Here is a 19,267-nt window from a genome sequence, read left to right as displayed (position 1 = left end):
ATCTATCTATCTATCTATCTATCATCTATCTATCTATCTATCTATCTATCTATCTATCTATCTATCTATCTATCATCTATCTATCTATCTATCTATCTATCTATCTATCTATCTATCATCTATCTATCTATCTATCTATCTATCTAACTGAAAATAATGTACTATTTAATTTTATTATTATTATTTTTTTTTTATATTTTGTATTTTTAGGGGACTTTATTGTACTAATTTATATTAAATTATCTATATTAAATAAAATAAAAAAAATTATATTTATTATATTCAAATTATAATTATATGTATTAAATCTTAAATGTTTTGAAGCACAGACTCGAGTTTTGTCTCTTTTTCAAGACGACGCTAGCAGAAAAAAGTTATAGAAGTTTATTATTATAAAAAATGCATATACTATTTTAAAATTTTACATGAAAATATATATTTTACAAAACATGTTTAAGTTTGAAACTGTTTGAAAAACAAAGCTATAACTTAAGTTGTGTTCCAAATTTGAGGTTGACAAAAAAAAAAAAAAGATTTCTCTTTAGATTAAAAAAGTACGAATTTGTTTGGACGCAGTACCAAAGGTTTTCATTAGAATTCGCAGGACAAGTGTGACTCTTTTTTTTCCAAGATCATTTAACCTTTTCAAATCATGTTAGGGCTGCACAATTAATCGAATTTCTAATCGCGATTACAATTATGGATGCCACAATTACGTAATCGTTCAAAGTCCACTTATGTTATTCTGTGTGCTTATGATGCATTTCTTTCTACATGTTATCTTAAGGGTTTTTCCCATTATTTTAATTTTAGTTTTAGTATGACTTTATAATACCATTCATATTTTTACTTTTTTATAATTTAAAGAAGAAACCAATCCGATGTTTAGTTGACATTTGAGGCTTAATACTATAGAAAAGCACTAAAGGTTTTTCAGTTAGAGTGTTTTCAGCTTGTTTATTTTCATATAACAATATACGGCATGCAGTTGCATCAAACAATGGTATAAACATCATTCAATGTAAATTGTGATAATCGTAATTAATAATCGCAAATACAATTTCAAGGGAATAATCGACAATTAGCCCTTTTTTCATGTTTATGTTCACACATCAAGTGAAAAACCTTTGAAGATTTGTACCATTCTGAAGAAGTAAAAGATTGTAAACAACCAAAACAACCAGTCAAAAATGACCGACCAGCAGCAGATGGTTAAAATAACAGTATTGTTTTGTGAATATGCACAGCCCATATTGCTGTATTGCTCCTGCTTGTACCTGAGGTTTTCTCCTCCTTCGGAGCACTCCAGGTCGAGCTTGGACGTCTGGTTGCTGACAAACCTCTTCAGATGAGAGAGTTCCAGTGCTTTCCACACTTCTTCATCACTGTATTTCTCAAAGGGATCGAGGTTCATCCGCAGAGTCCCGGAGAACAGGACGGGCTCCTACAAACACATATCACATAACACATAACACACTGCTCCGTCAGATACGGTGATGCACAAAACATATATAACCAAAACTCACTTATATTTGGAGAAAAACAGCATTTATTTATCATCAACATGAATCAATGTGAATGGCAGGACTCGACGATATATATATACATTATTATTAAATAATATAAGCAGCATGATTTCCTGCTATTAATGCAAATTCATTTAAAAACAGAAAATTGACATTAACATACATTTGATTTAAAAAATATTTAACTTTACCGAACTCAATGTTTACTTAATGCTGTATTGTTGAATTGAATTTATAGCTGTCACAGTTAAATAATATGTTATTAAATAATATATACAATTATAATCAATAAAAAATGACAATATAAGTGGTACTATGTCCAGCTTTTAATGGCAATTGATTAAATACATATTTGATTTCAAAAATATTTTCAACATTTAACTTTTTTTTAACTAAATATTTAACTAATGCTGTACTGCTGAATTTATAGTTATTTACTAAATAATATATACAATTATAATAAACTATAAATTAAATAAGTGGCACAATTTCCTGCTATTAATACAAATTAATTAAAAAGAAAATGTAACATTTAACTGTATTAAAACTCAATATTTAACAAACGCTGTATTGTTTATGAACTTATAGATGTGAAATAAATAAGTTACTTATTGAATAAAATATAAAATCATAATTATAATAAATTAAAATTAAATGATATAAGCAGCAAAACTCCTGCTATTAATGCAAATGAAAGAAAAAAGAAAATATAACAACATTTATATATATTGAACTATATATTTGAATACTGTTTTTAATTAAAAATGTGAATAAAACTGCTGTCCTGTCATGGCTAGCATATAAAATCCTTACTGTTGAGCTGTGAACAGTGAATGGTGCTGAGCAAAACACATTAAAACACTGCAGCATTTTAGCAACTGTTAAAAGGTGAAATGAGGTTAAGGACAGGTTTTACTAGAGAAAACAAACAACAGGAAAAAAGCCCAAAGTTAATAATCTGGACACGAGCTAACAGGCCATTAGCTTATAACAGGCTAATTAGCCAGCGTTTAGTGAGCCTGAAGGTGCTTTGGCATCAAAATCTCTATCAACTGCTTTATGGCTCTGAATGGGGAAATGAGCTTTTTCTGCTGACCCATCATGAGCGCAATGCTAATACAGCAGTAAACACCATACCCAAGCTGCGCTTAAATTAAAACAGATGCATCACCGCCAACAAAGCCAAAAGAGCCACCTGAGGGATGATGGTGAGTTTGGAGCGGAGGTCATGAAGGCCGATCTCAGAGATCTTCACCTCGTCGATCACGATCTCTCCATCCGCCGCCTCCAGGAGACGGAACAGACACAGAGTCATGGAGGACTTTCCGGCACCTGTCCGTCCCACGATACCGATCTGAAGAGCGACACGCCACCAGTTAGGAACTCAGAGCATCATACACAAACGTGTGCTGAATATAGACATGCATGGTATCGTGGGCGCTTGAAAATACACAGAATGATTCTAGACACCTTATTATGAATGACTTGGATTCTTAGAATGCTGTATTTTCATCAGCTGGTTACATTTCACAACACTGCTTATGTGCTGCATAAAGGAACCCAGAAATAATGCCTGGAAACAAAACATTTTCTGTTTCTGACGCACGCTTGTCACGGAGAAGAAGGGAAGTCCAACAGTATTTAAGATTCTATATTATATAAATGTGCAATTGTGAGAAAATTATCATAATTATGAGATATAACCTCAAACTTGCAATATATAAATGTGCAATTCTGAGACAAATGTCATAATTATGAGATATAAACTCAAAATTGCAAGATATAAATGTGAATTTCTTAGAAAATGATCATAATTATGAGATATAAACTCAAAATTGCAAGATATAAATACGCAATTCTGAGAAAGTGGTCATAATTATGGGAATATCAGATATATATTTAAATACTGTAAATATAAAATAATCCAAATTTGAATTAAACTGCTGTATAAATGCACTATTCTGAGAAAATGATCATGATTGTGAGATATAGACTCAAAATTGCCAGATATAAATGTGCATTTGAGAAAAAAAGTCATAATTATGAGATATAAACTCAAAATTGCAAGAAATAAATGTGCAATTCTGAGACAAAAGTCATAATTATGAGATATAAACTCAAAACTGCAAGATATAAATGCGCTATTCTGAGAAAATGATCATAATTATGATATAAACTCAAAATGGCAAGATATAAATATGCAGTTCTGAGAAAAATCACAATTATGAGATATAAACTCAAAATTGCAATATATAAATGCACAAATCTTTTTTAGCAGTTATCTTTTCTTTTTTTTTCCTGTGGTGGAAACAGCCTTCCATAAAATTACTGAGATATAAAATTAAATAAAAAATAAAAATAAAATAAAAAGTGCAAAATATAAATGCAATTCTGAGAAAACTGTAAAAAATTTGAGATACAAACTCAAAATTGCAAGATATAAATGTGCATTTCTGAGAAAAAAAGCCATAATTATGAGATATAAACTCAAAATTACACAATATAAATGCAATTCTGAGAAAATGGTAAAAAAAATTGATACAAACTCAAAATTGCAAGATATAAATGTGCAGTTATGAGAAAAAAAGTCATAATGAGATATAAACTCAAAAAGTGCAAGATATAAATGCGCAATTCTGAGAAAACAGTCATCATTATAAGATACACATTCAAAATCGCAAGATATAAATGTGCATTTCTGAGAAAACGGTCATAATTATGAGATATACACTCAAAATTGCAAAATATAAATGTGCATTTCTGAGAAAAAAGCCATAATTATGAGATATAAACTCAAAATGACACAATATGCTAAATGCAATTATGAGTATAATTCATGCCAAATATTTGCAAATGTTCTGATTCTTTAATGTTCTTCTTCATAGATGTGTGAATGCTTTAGCAATCACTGTGATATGAAAAAAAAATCACATGATAATCATAATAATGCACCATTGTGCCTTTTAACATCACTTTTTACAGTATACTGGGTGAAGTAACAGTACCTGAAATAGACTAAATGATGCTTTAGCTGAGAAGAATGCTTCTGTGCTGTGAATGATCTAAAGCAGGTCAATGGTGACGCTCCTCACCTTCTCTCCTCCTTCGACCTTCAGCGAGATGTTCCTCAGCACCAGGTCCAGTCCCTCGCGATACCTCACGCTGTAGTCTACGAACTCCACGTTTCCCTTCGGAGGCCAGTCTGGAGGAGGCTGCTTGTCCGTCACTATCCATGGAGCCTACGGGTTCGATTTCAATGATTTACAATGAACTCTTGCTGTCTATTGAGCAGTCTGTGTGCAGAGTAAACTGCAAAGTGGACCAGATTTAATACTGATATTCAAAGTCTTGCTCATGCAAATGATTTCTTAACCCTAAGATAATGATTATATGATGACGGTGGATTATATTCTACTGTATGTTTACCTCAGTCTGCGTCTCTGAATACTCCTTCACTCTCTCCACTGCTACTATGTTGCTCTCGAGGTCAGAGGTCATCCTCACCATCCAATTTAGAGACATTGTGACCTATTCAGCAGAAATAACAATTGTTGATGCAGATTTTATTTGCACAAAAAATGATGCATTTCTCTTTTTCATAATCTAGCGTTATAATAAACGTGGCATCGTATCGTGTGAATATTGTTGACTCTGTGATGAATTGCTTATGCTCCTCTATTTCAAGTTTCAAGTTTTTCAAGTTTCAAGTTTTAAATTTATTCCTGTGATCAAATCTGAATTTTCAGCATCATTCCTCCAGTCTTCAGTGTCACATGATCTGATTATTATCAGTGATGAAAACAGCGAGGATGCATTAAATTGATCAAAAGTGACAGTAAAGTATTTTTGATCAAATAAGCTGAAGTAAAAGTAAAAAAAACAATCATTTCAAACTTTTTACTGGTACAGTGTAAATGTAAATATTTCTCGTAAGTCCTACGATACGTTTTTGAGCATCAGGAGATGCAGTTATAATAAAATACAGTAAAAACTATATCTAATGAGAACTATTGCTCAGCATTATGATTTAAGCAGTTCAATCTTTTACTCATCTAAAGGCATATGTTACTTGAGCGCACACATGATTATACAGTACATAATGAGTGTGATTTTACCTGTAGAGCATATGACACGGACAGACCGACCAATCCGGGGCTGAGTTTGTCCTTCCCAATCACAGCAAGCAGAGCAGCAAACAGCACAATGCAATTGCCGATAAACTCGATGCGAACCCCCAACCACCTGTGTGCATCCAAACACAACACCGTTACGACTCACACGACCCTCAAAGACATTTCCCGAAAAAAGCAAGTGTTAAAAAACATGCATGAGGAAATGCATGCATCCAAACGAGAGCGAGACCAAACCTACCTGTTGGAAACAATACCAGGGTAGTAACTCTTTTGGTTCTCATCCACTTTCATATCGCTCATGAGAACAAAAGCAGCGTTTCGCCCGTAGGCTCGGATCACGCTAGTGCCTGTGATGGTCTCCGAAAAATGAGAATATATAGGAGACCTACTGACAGACTCCAGTCTCTTAAGCTGCCGAGACGTGGCTACATAAAATCTCTACAGAGGAAATCAGGGAGAGAAATAAACAATCTGCTATCACAACAACAGAGCAGCAGTAACAACATCATATATATGCATGGCATAAAATAGGAATATTAGACATTCATAAATATACAAATGAGCAAGGATTCAGAAAACAGTGGTCTCATGATTTGACTGGCAACATGCAATTTTCTTGCTTTTTCTGAGCAAGTCTTTTCAATTAAGGCTTTAAAGTTATGCATTAAAAGTCAAGCACAAGGACTTAATATTGCAGGTTTGTCTGAACTCTATAGGAATGTTTGGTCAGTTTACTACTAACTAATTTATGACATAAATTTGAACAAGAGAAAAATTAATGCAAATGATTTTATGGTGGCCAAAAGATTCTATAAAATCATTTTCAGTTTGTCCTCCAATGCAAATATTAATGGTAACTACTCTTTTGTCTTATACGTGATACAGTTTGGGGTCAGCTTTTGACAGAGGTGTCTTCTGCTCACCAAGGCTGCATTTATTTGATAAAAAATACAGTAAACCATTTCAGCATTACTCCAGTCTTCAGTGCAGCATCCCATGATTCTTCAGAAATCATTCTAATATGCTGATTTGCTGCTCAAGAAACATTTCTGATTATTATCAATGTTAAAAACAGTTGTGCTGCTTCATATTTGTGCAGAAACTGTGATACATTTGATTTTTCAGGATTCTTTGAGGAATAGAAAGTTCAGAAGAACAGCATTTATTTGAAATAGAAATCTTTTGTAACATTAGAAATGTCTTTTGATCAATTGAATGTGTCCTTGATAAATAATTTCCCTCAAAAACAGTCTTTTAAAAAGCTATAGGATTAAATCTGAATATGATAATCAAAATTCTTCCGAATATCAAATACTGCTACCTATAATAAACTGTATGTGATTCTAGATAATCCAAACATGCCTTCGTTCAGACAAACCACAATGTCCAATTTTTTATTTTTAATTTACAACTGAATTTAGTTTTTAGAATCCTCACTTTTAATCAGTCATCAAACAACTTTTCAGAATACATGATATATTCAACATTCAAATATTCACATTAAGGGATCAAATGTAAACGGGATCAAACACTATCATAATGTTGTAGTGTTTGGTTTGGCTTTGTGCATTCCTGAGTTTGTGTTTATAATGAAATCAATGAGAATTTAAAAGAGTGTGCATTTGATATTTTGGTTGCATGCAGCAAGTGATTCATTTAGTCATCGCACAGAAAATATAGAAAGCCATGCAAAGCCTAAGCAATACGTAAAAGAGAGAACGTATGTGAAATTAAAAGACAATCAGGAGGGATGCAAGACCAAGTTAAAATTATGCAATGAGAGATTGGAATTTTAGTACCTAAAATATCTTGAGAATCACAGTAGAATGACTAGACCAAAACTGCTGTTCAAGCCTAATGAAATGACACCAAAGGCCCATAAACATCTGAAACACTATCTTAAAAAAAAAAAATTATTATACAGTATCAGATGTTACAAGCTATTTTTGTTATCACTGTAATGCTGTTTTTCTTTCATCTACTTGTAATTAGAATCTGAACTGGTTAAGCAGAATTTAACACTATGTTGTCAGTAGCCTAAATATTAGTAATAAGTTAAAAGAACAGTTCACCCAAAAATTAACATTCGTTGAAAATGTGCTCACCCACCCTCAGGTCATCCAAGATGTAGATGAGTTTGTTTCTTCGTCATATTTGGAGAATTGTAGCATTGCATCAGTGTCTCAGCAATGGATGCTCTGCAGTGAATGGGTGCCGTCAGAATGAGAGTCCAAACAGCTGATAAAAACATCACAATAATCCACACCACTCCAGTCCAGCAGTTAATGTCTTGAGAAGCCAAAAGCTGTGTGTTTGTTTATATAAAATAAGAGTCCCTAATCCATTATAATGTTTCCTCCAGTGAAAAAAATCCATCTCCTGTTGTCTCTCACATCATATTTGTTTAGAGCTGTTTTGGGCTGTAAACGGTGCTTGATCTGTGCAGATTTCTCTCCTGATTCAGACCACTTTTTCTCTGGAGGAAGCGTTATTATGGATTAGGGATTGAATTTTAGTTAAAAACATCTCAAAAAAGTTTTTAAAGTATTTGTTTCTTACAAACACACAGCTTTTGGCTTCTCAAGACATTAACTGCTGGACTGGAGTGGTGTGGATTACTTGTGGATTATTGTGATGTTTTTATCAGCTGTTTGGACTCTCATTCTGACGGCACCCATTCACTGCAGAGCATCCATTGCTGAGACACTGATGCAATGCTACATTTCTCCAAACCTGATGAAGAAATAAACTCATCTACATCTTAGATGGCCGGAGGGTGAACACATTTTCATCTTTGTCTGAACTATTCCTTTAACAGCGGGACACACCACCAAATCCACTTCTTACTCGTGGACTCTTATTGCACCCTCACATCCCCAGTTCTTTCATTAAAATAACTACGAAAACAAGTTAAAAGTCCTGTCTGTTATTGCGCTAGCATTAGTACTGACAGCTACACGCTACACTGTTAGTGTTAGAGGAGCACACAGCATGAAAGCTGATGTAATGCGAATGGAGATTAGGCTGATGAAGTGATGAGATACAGCACAGCAAAACACTTCAAACCATGTTCAGTAGAAGACAAATGAATTAACTTCTACTCCTGCAAAGCTAACTCTACAGTAAAAGGCTGTTCTTTACCTGCCTTTATTACTTTTCAAAATAACTAATCATTCTTCTCGTATTATGATTGATAATATGGAATATGAACTTTGCTGCTGTGACTACAGGGAATATACTGTTAACTATATGCCAAAGTACTAAGAAACTCATATACACTTTAATAAAATATATTAATAAATAAATAATAATCATACATTGTTGCCATAATTTAATTACATTGTAATAATGTTAATAGAAATAATAATTATTTTTATTACTACTACTTTATATTAATCATGATGCTAATTTATTGCAACATTTAATTAAATTATATAATAATAACAATTAGTAATAGTATTAGTAGCAGCAGCATTAAATCATTTAATACATTAATTTACTACTAATAATAATTTAGTAAACTATATAGTAACAAATATAATTAATACTAGTAGTAGTATCAATATTATATAATTTGATAAATTACTGCAAAAATGTATTATTACTATTACTGTTAATAATAATTATTATTATTTATAATAATTTATTGCAGTAACATATAATTACATAATAATAATAATTTACTCTAATAATGTTTTAAATTATATCCTAAAATGAATTATTATTATCATTACTAGTAATAGTATTAATAGCATATCATTTAACAAATTATTGTAATATTTTATTATAACAATAATAAATGATTGTAATGACAGTAAATAACGATATACTAGTAATTACTGACTGCAATATTTATTAATAATTATCATCATTACTATAATTAGCAGCAGTATTATATCATTTGACAAATGACTAATTATTGCTATAATTTATTATTGTTGTCGCTAACATTCTTAATAATAGCAATAATAAATCTTAGTAAAATATATAATTATAATAATAATAATAATAATAAAATAACACTTTTGACTCAAATTATTATACTGTTAATATAATGTACAATATTAATTAAAACTAAAACGCAAGGATTTGTGGTATACTGCGTGTTTCATGTAAGCTCTGTTACTGTACGTTTCTAGGAAGTTCTTAGAAACTCAAGGAGGTGATTCGGTAAAGAACAGCCACGACTAACCAATCAGAGAGCGACTCCCTGAGTGCGCTACAACCGAATGACCAAACCACACGGTGTCAAACTACAACACTACGGCAGTGATAATGCAGCTAGAACATAACAACAACAACACATGTTAGCATGCTGTATTAATGAGTTAGCAGACTTGTTCCTATTTACCTGGACCCACCAATAGAACAGCATTAACGGCACTATGACTATGAGGAACATAGGGGTGAGGGCAGAGCATACGATCAGCACATTTACTGTGTACCAGAAAGTGCGCATCCAGATATCAATATTGTCTGGAATGACAGAGTCTATTGTGTCCACGTCTTTGCTGAAGCGGTTCAAGACCCGCCCCGAGGGTGTGGCCTCGAAAAAGGCCTGCGGGGCCCTCAGAATGGCGTGGAGCATGTGGAGGTGCGTCTCGTGGGCTGCCTTCAGCATGCTGTACGCCCGACACAGTAAACAGTTGGCCAGAATCAGCGCACCTGTTGAAGGGGCAGCACACGGGTTAGTGGGGTCGGCCCTCGCTTGCTCACGGCTGCTTCAGACAAGCACTTCAGACAGCGTGTGTGTGTGTGTGTGTGTGAGTGTGCGCGTTTTTGTGACAAATGAGGATACATTTGTATAATCACAAAGGTATGACATAGGTATTACAAGGAGAAGGTGACTTTTCAGGACATTACCCCATGTCCCCACTTTTCAAAACGCTTATAAATCACACAGAATGGAGTGTATTGAAAATCTGAAATAGCAGAAAGTCTCCTGTGAGGGGTAGGTTTAGGGGTAGGGTTGGTGTAGGACAATAGAATATACGGTCTGTACAGTATAAAAACCATTACGCCTATGGAGAGTCCCCACTTTTCACAAAAACAAACCTGTGTGTGTGTGTGTGTGTGTGTGTGTGTGTGTGTAATACTGACAGAGGCCGGCACCGTGTCCGCTCATCTAGGAGAGAAACAGACTCGTGTGAAAGTTGTGAAAGTTGTGCTTGTGAGAAATTCAACATTCAAATGACTATAACATTCACAATTTAATGTAGCTTAGATGAAGAATTGTTCAAACGTTTGGGGTCGGTAAGAAAGAAATGCCTACTTTTGATTATCTAGGCTGCATTTATTATGTGACAAAAAAATTCCTATTTCAAATAAATGCCATTCTTCTGAACTTTCTATTAGTCTGTGAATCCTGAAAAGTAAAATGTATGATGGTTTCCACACAAATATGAAGCAGCACAAATGTTTTCAACATTGATAATAATTAGAAATGTTTCTCGAGCAGCAAAATTAATTAAAAAAAAAAAATTTTTTTACCACAACTGACAGATTATAAATTATTGCAGAAAGTTAATTATATAATAATAATAATAAATTATTATTATTACAATATATATATATATATATATATATATATATATATATATATATATATAATTTAGGGTTAGAAAAATAAACTTAATAATTCAAAGTGAAAACTAGTTTATTTTTCTCCACATTGACAGATGATTTCTCTTGTTTTGGGCTTAAACTTGCTTACTTTTGATATAAAAATGAAAGACTTAACATTTTAAGTCAATTTGCTTTTCTAGACATGGAATTAAATAACACAGAAAATGTAAAAAAAAAAAAAAACATTAAAATTAATATACTAATTAAAATTCCATAAGATGTCTTAAAATTCCATATGATAAAAATTCAAAAATACTTTCTGGAAAAATCTTATTTAAGTCCTAATAAAATTAGTTCATTGTTTATTTGCATTAAAAGCAGATGAATGTTTAAAAAAAACACTAAGAAAATAATTTTTTGCAGTGTATGAGCAAGAATGACAGCTGTAGAGTAATAATAACACTTTGTGTGGTTTTATATTGACACGATGTGTCCTAATTGACAGAATAAATTTAAATCGAAGAAGAGACTGTTTACGTTTGTTATTTTAATTGTTCAAAAAACCCCAAAACAACAACTAAGAAATCAGATTTTACCCGCTGTCTGAACAAAGCCAAATAAACATAGAGGAAGTACAGAGGAAGAAATCACACAGGTTACACAGACTGACTCTCTGTACCAAATCCTGGAAAGCACACGCTCAAATACTCCTCGAAAGGGAACTGAAATGCAAACGTTATCCCGCTTTCATCCAGAATCAGAGTACAGCTGCAAAAAAGGGCAAAAATACCTGCACAAAGAAGTAAATCAAAGCCAGAGGGCCAATGACCAGCGCGAATATGGGCGTACTGCAAATGATAACAATCATGGTGGACAGAGAGGCAAAGAAGGTGCCCAGGAACATGAGGATGGTGGACGGGAGGACCTCATCGATCACGTAAATGTCCTTGGAGAAGCGGTTGATGATCCGGCCTATGGGGGTGGTGTCAAAGAAAGACTGGGGCGTGTGAAATTTGTTGTCCAGCAGGGTCTGATGCAGCTTGCGTGCGGCCTGGATTTTCCCCAGAGCCAGAGTAAAGGAGGAAAACATAACCAGGACGCCTGTGTTAGAGAGACCAGAGGAGGGGCACAGCGTCACTACACTACACACGCCTGCAGGGGATTGTGGGATACGGGAGAGCTACAGAGCGGGAGTCAAACGAGAGCACAGTCCTCAACACAAACACACACAGGGGCCGAGTTCACACAAAAACGACAGGTGCATCACTGTTCCCTCCACTTCAGTGGAACGCAAAAGGAGAAACTTAATGCAGCTCTTTTCCGTACAGTGACAAGATCGATCGGCCAATAAAGCTGTATTCACAATAGAGGATAAAAACGTCCGTTTTTAAACACATGTGCCTAGTTTTGATCATATTTAGTCAACCTTTGTGTTTAAAAAATGTACGTTTGCCGATGTTTTAAGGTCATCTGTGCTTTTCCTACAGAGAACGCATGTGTGAACGGTTGCCAGGTTGAGAAGATAAACTGAAACACTGTGCAGAAAATGTTTATTTTTTAAGAGAGAAGCTCTGATTTGGGGATTTTAACTCATCTGGCAACCCCAATAATTCAAACACATGGAGGCCTGTCAAGAACATTTTTGGATATAGAGTTTTAATTTTTGAAACTACATTTTAGTCTCGTCTTTTTTTTGTCAACGATATTGCATGTTAATATAGTCACTATAGTGTAATGATGCTCATGGAAAAAAGGTTGTCAGGGAATATTTTCATAGTTTTCAAATAGCTTTCGTTAACGAAATTAACAATTCTTGCTATGCACACTTTGTTTTCACATTAGTTTCATAAAGCAATAAGCCCCGTGAACCCGTGGTTTACAGTGAATTTATAACAGCTAAGGGGCGTTGTTACGGCACGACGTGGAGCTGTTATAAATTCACTGTAAACCACGGCTTCACGGGGCTTATTGCTTTTATAACACGGTTATTCCATATACGTAGTATGAAAGCAATAAGCCCCGTGAAGCCGTGGTTTACAGTGAATTTATAACAGCTAAGGGGCGTTGTTACAGCACGACGCGGAGCTGTTATAAATTCACTGTAAACCACGGCTTCACGGGGCTTATTGCTTTTATAACACGGTTATTCCATATACGTAGTATGGTTTCACAAAATAAAACCGAGCAAATAAAGTGTAAAGATATCAATAAACACAGTATTCTTCCGCCAAACAATGTAGTTCCTCAGAAACAGTTGTGGTTGCTACAAAGTGTTTGCAGAGTAGCACAGAAGTAAATAAAGGTGTGTGTTTGTAGAGTAATTTACAACAGCTTCGAACGCGGCTCAGCCAATCAGAATCAAGGACCGGAGCTATCCGTTATATAAAAGTTGTCAAAACCATATTATACCACTTTATACAAAAGGGTCGGTATATAAATAACTAATTATTAAAATTATTTACGATCCCTGGTACCAAAATGTTGGTCTAAATGCTGTTGAGAACCCTGTAGTTTGTGATTTGGTTATTTTATAGGAAAACTAAAGTTAACATCAAAATTCTTCAAATTAAAAATAAAAAATTTGGTCATTTGTTGTAACCAACAGGCAAATGCCACATTTTCCCGACAGGCAAGTGTACACATTAATAGCTTTTAAAATATATTCTTTTAAAGGTAAAAGGAAATGTATTTTTCTTCTTGCAAATATTATGAATATTACAGTAAATATTCATAAATATCACATTTTTGTGGAGTTGCACCACACAGCATCTTACAACCTGAACTAATCTTGCCTGTTTGTCATAAAAAGTTAACTATTAATAACATTTTAATATTTACTTATAATGATAATAAATACATAATTGTATATATCATAATCAATATAATTACAACATAATTATTATAATTTAATATTTTACAAGATTTCTTGACCTTGACATACAGTCATGACTAGTTTTTATTTTTATTTTTATGTAAACAAACATGATGCGCCAGTTTGAATACGCAGAATGGAGAATAACAGATTCTGAGCAAGTTCTGTCTTTTCTTTATGCTTAAGAAGAGTTTTATTAAGTTTGACAGACATGGTCACTTTAACAGAAGCGAGTGAATCTTCATAATTTCTCCTTTTTCATTCCAGTGAAGCAGCATGTGGGTTTGATGTGCAAATAGCAGAACTGTTTTGATTTTTGGGTGAACTGTCCCTTTATGGTGGATGTGAATGAAATGATATGACCAGGTGTTCAGTCAGTATTTCTGTGGTTGGTTAAATAACACAATCAGACGAGACTCGTTAGATTAGCATTAGCTCTGCGCTCCGAGTATCTGACCGTACCTTGTGAAATGCCCAGCGCGGCGTACACCCCCACCCTCATGGACACTTGTTCCTGCGTCCGGTTGTGCTGCGCGTCGTTCGTCCACTCGCTCAGCCAGAAGTTTGCTCCGATGGAGGCGGCGCTCTGACAGCCGTACAGGAAACAGATGAAGAGTGACAGGAACGGCCCCACGGCCTTCGCATACTCCCAGTACACCTTAAACTTCACCTGCAACACACACAACACACACACATCCTGAGAAGACACTCTAGAGGAGTCAAAGCAAGTGCTTAACATTCTCAATAATAAATAAAAATTTTAATAATAAATTTTTTGTAAAATGGTGCTTTGGTTATTTCATAGCATTAAAAAGGGAAATAAAGACACAATTCATGAAGTTAAAAATTAAAATTGAAAGGTTGGGTACTATATATTTTTTTCTTACAATAAATATTTTATACAATGAGGGAAAATTGAAATTGAAATAAAAACTATGGATGGGTACTATACATTTTATTGCCTATTATTTTGAAAGGGAATATTTTTTGTATGGGGCTCTGGTTACGTCATAGCATAAAAAAGGGAAATGAACAAAAACAAAATGTATGATATTATAAATTACAATAAAAAGAATCCATTAGGATCAGCACTATATATTTTAATGTTTCACTTAAATTTTTTTCTTACAATCAACATTTTATAATATGGGGCTTTGGTTATTTTAGTTTAGACAAAAGTCATGAAATAAAAAAAAACTAGGGCTATCTGCCCTAAATAGTATTGAAAATTACTAATATCACATAGAATTTAGGACATCGGGACGCAGGCTGTGGCTCTGTCTATGAATGGGCTACTGAGTCATTGATTCACACGATTCGTTCAAACCAATGTTTTTTTGTTTAAACCAAATGTATTAATCCTGTAACATGCATGCATCTATAGGATGATGAACATTCAAATCGGAATAAATATAGCAGTTCAGTAGCATCCAAATGTCTTTTGTATATTCCACTGAATGTGATATTAAGTGGTTTTTAACTGGAAATACAACATGCAAATTGCATTGTATATCATAAAGTCACGGAAAAATAAAAGCATAGTTTGCCGAGAGCCAAATTTGTTGTCATGAGAAGTGCTTGTAAAAGCAGAAGTCACAAAGCCAAAGCAACTGGCAGAGCGAGAGGCATTAAAAATGCATGTGTACCTCATGAACTGTCTGCGCGCCTCGTTGACTACAGGCTCGTTATCCACCATATCTGTGTGATTACTGAGAGCATCTTCAGGAAACTCCTCCTCCTCCTCCTCATCAACCAATGACACTGAAAAACCATCAGGAGTCAAAGTCAGAAAAACAGTGCAAGACCAAAACTAAAGCAAGTATGTATCAGAAATGTATTATGAATAAATAAACAAATATATAAATACATAATTAATATTTAATAGCCCATTAATATGTTACAGTTGATTCAAATTTAATTAATATTTGATAACATTGTAATATGTATTACAAATAAATATTTTATGATAAATTATAAATAAACAAATAAAAATGATAAACAAAATAATAACAAATAAAAATAATAAACAAAGTAATAAATAAAAATTAAATGTTTTAATAATAAACATTTCATAATATGTATTACAAATAAGTAATGTATTATGAATAAAAATACATATATTTATTTAGAAATATCTGTCAACCAACAAAACTGAAAAAACCATTAAGTGTCAAAGTGAACTTCTATAAGATCAAAATGAAAGTAATAAATAATTGAAATAATTTTTTTATTTCTAAATATATGAATAATATTTTAATGAATAATATGTAGAAATAAATAAGCAACCAACAAACAAATAAACAATTTATTAATATGTATTATACACAAATAAATACTCTAAATAATCTAAACATATGAATATTAAATATTCCTAAATATGAATTATAAATAAAAAATATGTAAATATATCAATTATAAACATTTAATGAGTATTATAAACAAATAAATACTATCTAAATATATGAATAACAAATATTTCATATGTATTACAAATGAATAAATAAATACAATTATATATAAATGTACAAATTATAAATACTTGATAATATATTACAACTAAATAAATAAAAAATCTAAATATATGAATAATAAATATTTTATAAAATGCATTACATATAACTTATATATCTACTTTTATATTATATTTAAATACACATGTATATATAAATAAATTCTAACTAAAAAAATGTTTATATAAAGATATATCAGAACATATTTTATAATATGTATAATAAATAATGAATAATTCTCTTATGTACCGGTGACTTCATCGACTTCGATGATATCCTCGAGAGAGTAGTTTCTGAGGAACTCTGCAAAAGCTCCATTCTGCTTGAGCAGATCCTGGTAGGAGCCCATTTCTGACACGCGCCCGTCCACCATCACCAGGATGTTGTCCACCTGCGGCAGGAAGCTGATCCCGTGGGTCACCAGTATCCGCGTCTGTTATAGGAACAGCACATCGCTTTACCCTGATCTGCTAAATCACATTACAGTCTGACTGTGACAGATGAGAGCGCATCACATACACGGGTCAATGTGAGACCACTGTGCTGACCACTGTTAGTTCACCCAAATTCTTTTCAGGGAACAGGCTCGGAAATAGTCATGCACATACCTTTCCCTTGAGGGCTCCTTCAGGCCCGATGACATTGTCAAAGATGTGTTTGGCGACGTGAGCGTCGACGGCGGACAGAGGATCGTCCAGCAGATAGACGTCCACTTCACTGTACAGCGCTCTGGCCAAACTCACTCTCTGCCGCTGACCGCCGGACAGATTGATGCCCTGCACACACACACCATTAATTACATGACACGCTGATAACCACATTACATGACACTGCACATAAACAGATTTGTAAGCAATAAGGTACGAGAAGCCGTGCTGTACTGTGAATAAGTCACGAGTGACTGAAGGGAGTTGTTAGGCAGTTATTCACAATACAGTATGCCTAAGTTATGCCTTATTGCTTTTATAAAACAGTTACCACACCATAAATAAGCAAATAACCGCATGTATATGATTATATGCTGAAAAAACCCAAAGCCCAAAATCATGCTTTGTATTTGATACTTGCATTGCCTGAATTAGCTACTCAGAAAACCAATTACTGAAACATAGACTAACCCTCTAAAGTAGGTCACTTCTGAATATGAACTGAGCCCAATCAGTTTATTCAAACCGAGGGAAATTTATTTTCTGCTGTAGTTCTATATGACAGATGCTGACAGAAAAGCAGAAAATAAAGAATTTTGTCTCACTTTTTTATATATGTATGTATATATAATTTTTTTTCTCAAAGTGAAAATTATTTAATTATTTTCAGTACTTCTGATTTAATGTATAATAATTTATTTATTGTCTGCTTGTATGCCACAATATATATATATATATATAGTTTTAAATAAAAGTTTCCCCCCTAATTTCTGATTAATTGAGTTCATTATGATTATTATTGTTGTTATTATTATTATTATTTTATTGATTTATTATTATTATTATTATTATTGCTATTATTACTTATCACCTTCCTCATCCTCCACCCTCTGATTTTTGTTATTAATGCTGTTATTATCATCATATTACTTTTGTAATTTATTATTATTATTAACAATTAATTTATGTATGAATTTTCTTTAGTTTTAGTTATTCTAGTACTTCAAGTTAAAAAATTTTTAACATTTTGCAGTTTCAGTATTTTATTTCAATTAATTAATTTTATTTCAAACAGCAAAGATGTTTTTTTTTTATAGTTTTAGATTAGGTTTCATTAATGATAATAACCCTGATCAACAACATTATTAACAAGAAAATTTACCATTTTAAACGAAATGTCTTGAATTTCGATGGTTCTTGGAAATCAATAACTCAACACAAACCGTTCTTTTACTTTTCTTTACAGTTTTGTTCATGGTTTTTAAGACATGTTATCTTACATACCTTAATGTAAAAAAAAAAAAAAACTCTTTTAAAAGCCGTCAAGCCTATTTATTTCACTAATAACTATGCATGATTGTATGGCCAAAAGCATTTAAGATTTGCATTCACCATCTCTTTTAAGAACAAAACCTGCCACACATTCTGTATGAATATGATTATCGTTTGAACAACAGAAGGTAGAGGAAGCGTGTAAATGTATTGAAATGTGTGGCGCTGTACCTGCCAGAGGAAGAAGAGCGCCAGGATGATCTGCAGCGGCGCTGACCACAGCATGTTCAGGAAAGTGGTGAGATCCATGAAGCGCTGGGCATCCACAGACATCAGGTTCACCACCTCACCCACCGTCGACGAGCGCTTGGCCTCGTTCGTGATCGCCAGAGCCTGCAGAGACACCACAGACTGTCAGAAGCTGCACAGTATGCATTCAGCTGCTGAAAAAGTCATAAATAATAATAAATAACTTAGTGCTGTCAAACGATTAATCGCGATTAATCGCATCCGAAATAAAAGTTTTTGTTTACATAATATATGTGTGTACACTGTGCATATTTATTATGTATATATAAATACAAACACATGCATGTATATATTTAAGAAAAATATTTTATGTTTATATATTAAACATATTTATATATAATATAAAACATAATAATATGAACATATAAATGTATAAACATGTAAATATTTTCAAAATATATATTGTATATGAGTGTGTGTGTTTATATATATA

The 19,267-nt window shown here is 33.1% G+C and overlaps 1 protein-coding gene across 1 annotated transcript in view; it reads right to left on the bottom strand.

Annotated features, from left to right (window-relative positions):
- abcc3 (ATP-binding cassette, sub-family C (CFTR/MRP), member 3) overlaps positions 1-19,267 on the bottom strand; it is a 57,617-nt gene that overhangs the window by 1,701 nt on the left and 36,649 nt on the right. Inside the window, exons 11-22 of the mRNA XM_016286128.1 lie at positions 18,757-18,918; positions 17,215-17,511; positions 16,856-17,039; positions 15,743-15,857; positions 14,559-14,851; positions 12,015-12,325; positions 5,898-6,097; positions 5,642-5,768; positions 4,953-5,054; positions 4,619-4,765; positions 2,722-2,880; positions 1,278-1,444 (exon numbers count right to left, since the gene is read on the bottom strand). Of these exons, the coding sequence (XP_016141614.1) occupies positions 1,278-1,444; positions 2,722-2,880; positions 4,619-4,765; positions 4,953-5,054; positions 5,642-5,768; positions 5,898-6,097; positions 12,015-12,325; positions 14,559-14,851; positions 15,743-15,857; positions 16,856-17,039; positions 17,215-17,511; positions 18,757-18,918 (2,264 nt within the window). The remainder of the gene's footprint in view (positions 1-1,277; positions 1,445-2,721; positions 2,881-4,618; positions 4,766-4,952; positions 5,055-5,641; positions 5,769-5,897; positions 6,098-12,014; positions 12,326-14,558; positions 14,852-15,742; positions 15,858-16,855; positions 17,040-17,214; positions 17,512-18,756; positions 18,919-19,267) is intronic.

This window comes from Sinocyclocheilus grahami, unplaced genomic scaffold (genome assembly GCF_001515645.1).
Source record: "Sinocyclocheilus grahami isolate Dianchi unplaced genomic scaffold, SAMN03320097.WGS_v1.1 scaffold206.1, whole genome shotgun sequence".
NCBI lineage: Eukaryota > Metazoa > Chordata > Actinopteri > Cypriniformes > Cyprinidae > Sinocyclocheilus > Sinocyclocheilus grahami.
Note: the sequence above shows the minus strand (reverse complement) of the source record. Positions and strands in the feature narration are given on the sequence as shown.